At 43.1% G+C, this 4,449-nt stretch overlaps 1 protein-coding gene across 1 annotated transcript; it reads left to right on the forward strand.

Moving 5' to 3' along the window:
* The first annotated feature begins 2,469 nt into the window (after positions 1–2,469).
* LOC103522362 (TBC domain-containing protein kinase-like protein) lies at positions 2,470–4,155 on the forward strand. The gene is given in 5 exon segments (XM_026832552.1): positions 2,470–2,486; positions 2,761–2,797; positions 2,799–2,819; positions 2,821–2,886; positions 2,889–4,155. Coding segments are annotated over 5 exon segments (1,068 nt in total). The 3' UTR covers positions 3,816–4,155.
* Positions 4,156–4,449: the final 294 nt, after the last annotated feature.

Genomic DNA, 4,449 nt, shown 5'->3' on the forward strand with positions numbered 1-4,449 from the left:
CCTTGGTAGTAGATGTCTGTCTTGTACAGTGGAAGCTTGGGTTTGGATTCCCACCTCGGGTATGAATTTTCTCCTGATCCCAAGGATAATGTTCATTCTGGGAACAGCGGCTTTCTCCCTATCCTCCCTTCTATCTCGGTTCTTGGATGATCAGACTATCAAGTTGCCAGTTCACCTCTGTCAAACTCTTTTGAAAAAATAATGAAAAAAAGACAGTAAGAAACTACAAAATGTCTGTAGTCGCCCGCAATACGTGGACAATCTTGAACTAAATTCATATTTTACTCCAAAAAGGTTTGCAAGATATGTCTCTGATAACCCCATAAGACGCACTTTTTATTGTTTGTTTTTGTTTGTTTGTTTGGTTTTTTTTTTTTTTTTTTTTATTACATTTTAATGTTAGAGGATGGTATGGATACCCGTACCTATACTACATTTGGCCATGCCACATCACACTAACGACGTAAGAATTTTATCAAATTTTACAGGCCGGATAAAAACGGTTTCATGACTAGATTAATATTCTTTTTTTATTATTAAGTATAAAAGCAGAAACACATTTAAAAGTTGGTAACTCAAAAGATAAACTAAATAATACTCTAGGCACATCACAAACTGGCGTAGGTGGAGCAGACGTCTGTTTCATTTGTTCAAAAATACTTAATACATAATCAACATACACCAATAATAAATGATTTCAAATATTCTCTGAAAGGAATAATAATCTCACTCCATCACTTGTGAACAAGATAGACATGGTTTTTTTTACGTATAGTTGCATTCAAAAACTTCAAATTGAAACAAATGGTCACCTTACGTCATTAAACTGTGCCATGGCAAATTTCATTCATTAAGTTTCCCTTGCAGATCCAACACACAAAGTCTGACCCATGGCAACACGCTAGAAAGTAGAAGCATCTGTTTTCAAGAACTGGTTCTGTCAGCTTCTGACAAAGCAATTCACACATATTCGAAGAACCAATGGTATTGGTGGCCATGATGTCTCTTGCCTCACAACACAAGGATGAGATCGTGTGGCTCAAATGATTACCTGTCTGACACCAAACTCGATTCAACCATCTCGGCAGATCTCAAATCTGAAAACTCTCAAACATCGAAGCATCTGCTCAACATTTAATTTGTATAATGGAAAGCATGAGAAGTTAATCATTGTGTTTGAATAATTGGAATAATCGTTAAGGCTAAGCATCATTGAGTCTGGAGTGAGTGTTGAGGCAGATCAAAGATCCTTGCCTGTCAGATTTTCTATCAGCCCTTGCCCTACCTGAACAAGAGAATATATAGTACACCGCTGTGTTCACCCAGAAATATTCTTTGACAACAAAGACACGAAGCTAATCAAGTTATACAACTATGCGCATCATATTACATTACTGACTGTGGTCGGATGTTACCCTTTCCAATAGGTAGCACCAGTATATGTCCCCAGATGTCCTGGTGCAGGGTCTCAAGGGACTATGTGCTGGACCCCCAAGTAGATGTCTGGTCTCTTGTATTATCCTCACTGAACTAGCTCTGGGTAGATATTATGGAGAGCCAACCTGAGTCAGTCTATCCGTAAGATCTTTGTCCTTATCCTGGAGATCACTGAGAATATATTGGAGCGCATAGCACGTGACAAGATCATCCTGAAACCTATCAAGACACTCCCTGGAGGATCTTGCAAAGACTTTATCACCATGTTAAGCGATTGCATCTGGAGACAAGACTCACCTGGTCAGCTTCTACTTACCATCGCCGTTCCTCTCAGGAACGAACACGAGACCAGTGGCCCTGTCGAGTCCCCCCACAGGGTCCGCCGCTTCTCCTCAACTCACGCCCTCCTGGACCTGAGATCTACACCCTGTGGCAACCTCGCAGGGGGAGATTACACGAAGAAATGAAGAAGGAAGGATTGAAGCAGGTTCAAGCGCGTCCTAACGCACACGGAAGATAGTAACAAGGGAGGGACAATGGATGTAGCCGCAGAGACGAAGATGATAACATGCGCTGTATGACTGTAGGGTTCGGTCAGTCTCCCACATGGACCTCTCTCTAGACGTCTTGCCCACTCCTACCCTCTGCCTCTACTTCCCATTGTTCGACGAGTGAATATCCTGTGAAGAGATGTCATGTCAACTAGGACAAGACAGGGAGGACCGCGAGCCCCTATCCCCTCTCATCATACGAGAGAGAGAGGAACTGCGAGCTACAGTTTCCATAGGATTGTACAACTGAGAGTCGAGACTCATCTGTATGGTGTCTCTATCTTAAAACCTAAGCGATGAAGTCATACACATCATCAAGTGATGGATTAAAACGCTAAGATAGACCATACCGCCCATTCCTCGACACAAGGTATGGTCTTTATTCTTACTGAACACGTGAAGGGGAATGTTGAATATGCAATAACTACGCCAGTAACTAGATTGATAAACAGAAGTGGGACACCAACTGATCGCCAGATAGATGTGGATTATTCCAAGGTAAGAACAGAGATCAGTCTATCATAATCATAAAGGGTTGTTTAATTCCAATACGCGAACTGAAAAAGTAGCCTTCCGTGGTCGAGTGGGTAACGTACTAGGTTGGGTCTGGAGGTCCTAGAGGTGCATTGGGAATTATTGATTTGACCACTCAGCCTGCATGAGGACCATTGAGTAACTACTCAAGAGAGTACTTAGATAAGCAGTAAATAATGTTTATATATTTTATTATCTACTTATAAATTTGAAACTGCTAAGTATGTATTTGTTTCAGATGTCACCAATACAATGACCTCCTCTCATCCAAAGACAGGACACACCAAGCTGAAGCGCCGTACTTAAGGCATGGGTGACCTCACACCCTCAGTTTGTCTACTGGCAAGGTCTCGACTCTCTATGCCGCTCCCTTTGTCCTTTCTCAACTTCAATGACGAAGCTACTGCCTATGCTTGCTTCTCCACATTCATTCCCAAGTACCTGCATAACTTCTTCCTCCGTGATAACTCAGCAGTTGTGAGGGAATATCTGAGCAAGTTCTCTCACCTTATAGCGTTCCATGATGCCGAGCTTGCTAATCATATGAGTGAGATCAACTTCATTCCAGAACTATTCGCCATCCCGTGGTTCCTCACGATGTTCTCCCATGTGCTTCCTCTACACAAGATATTTCACCTGTGGGATAAGTTACTCCTAGGGGACGCCTCATTCCCTCTGTTCATCGGTGTGTCTATACTGAAACAACTCCGGGAGACACTGCTTAGCTCTGGGTTCAACGAATGTATTCTTCTGTTCTCCGACCTCCCTGAGGTTGACATCGAGCAGTCTGTCACCGACTCTATTGATATCTACTGCGTAACACCACGGAGTATTACATTCAGGATGCATGAGTCTGAGTCGACACTGCTGGAGGGTGCACTCCTGCAGCGTCACAACCAGGCCCTGTCTGAATTCTGTTCTAGTCTAAGTAGTACTGACCTGTTGGATCTCATTAACACGAGGTTCAAGAAACCGAAGGTCCTCGTCATTGATATACGGGACAATGAGGAGTACGTAGCAGAGTCTATCATAGGCAGCATCAACATACCGCTAGCCAGAATACCGGACTTGGAATCCACAGACCTGGGTTCGATGGAGTCTTCGCCAGAGATGAACATTTTGTTTAATAACAAGGGAAGCATTATTGTGATTGTAGGAGGAGAGGACAGTATGAGACAGGCGAAGTTTGCGCGCTTCATTGTCAGGCTTGGATTTCCCAAGGTGACCTATGTACATGAGCATGTGAATAGTTTTGAATGTTATGGTGTGTTGGGGCCTGGGATACCGAGTTAGAAGATTGGGAATCTGACAAACCACCTTATGAGTCACGTAAGTAGCACTAAAATACCATTATCTGTGAAACCAAATTCGAACAAATTGATCCCTTTTGTTATTTTAGGTATGTATATTGAGGTACGTCTCCACTTACTCAATGTTTGTATAGGTACAGTGCTATCTAATCGCAAAATAATCTAAGTAAGGTGTTCTTAAATTTTCTGACCCTTTCTGAAATCACAGCTTCAAGTTTTGCCGATCAACAAAAATGCCATGTGCAGACGTACCTTTCCTCTAGGACTTTTGTGATATTTTATTATTTACCTAGATAAGAACTGCTATGGTCTTATCGTCCCGAAATCGAAGAGAGAAGGAAGACAGGATAGGAGAAAGCCAGCCGTTCCGAGAACGAGAACGAACATTATCCCATCAGGATAAAATCCGCCCCGGGCGGGAATCGAACCCGCGGCCTAGCGCTTACGAGGCAGACTCATGCAGTTTAAGTTGAGTAGCTTTCCGCCGAATGGAGAGAAAACTCATGTCACTAATGACGTGTTTAGCCAGCCTAGTTAGCTTAGTTGGTAGTGCGTCTGCCTTGTAAGCGCTAGGCCGCAAGTTCGATTCCCGCCCGGGGCGGATTTTATCCTGATGG

This window comes from Diaphorina citri, unplaced genomic scaffold (genome assembly GCF_000475195.1).
Source record: "Diaphorina citri unplaced genomic scaffold, Diaci psyllid genome assembly version 1.1 scaffold8074, whole genome shotgun sequence".
NCBI lineage: Eukaryota > Metazoa > Arthropoda > Insecta > Hemiptera > Psyllidae > Diaphorina > Diaphorina citri.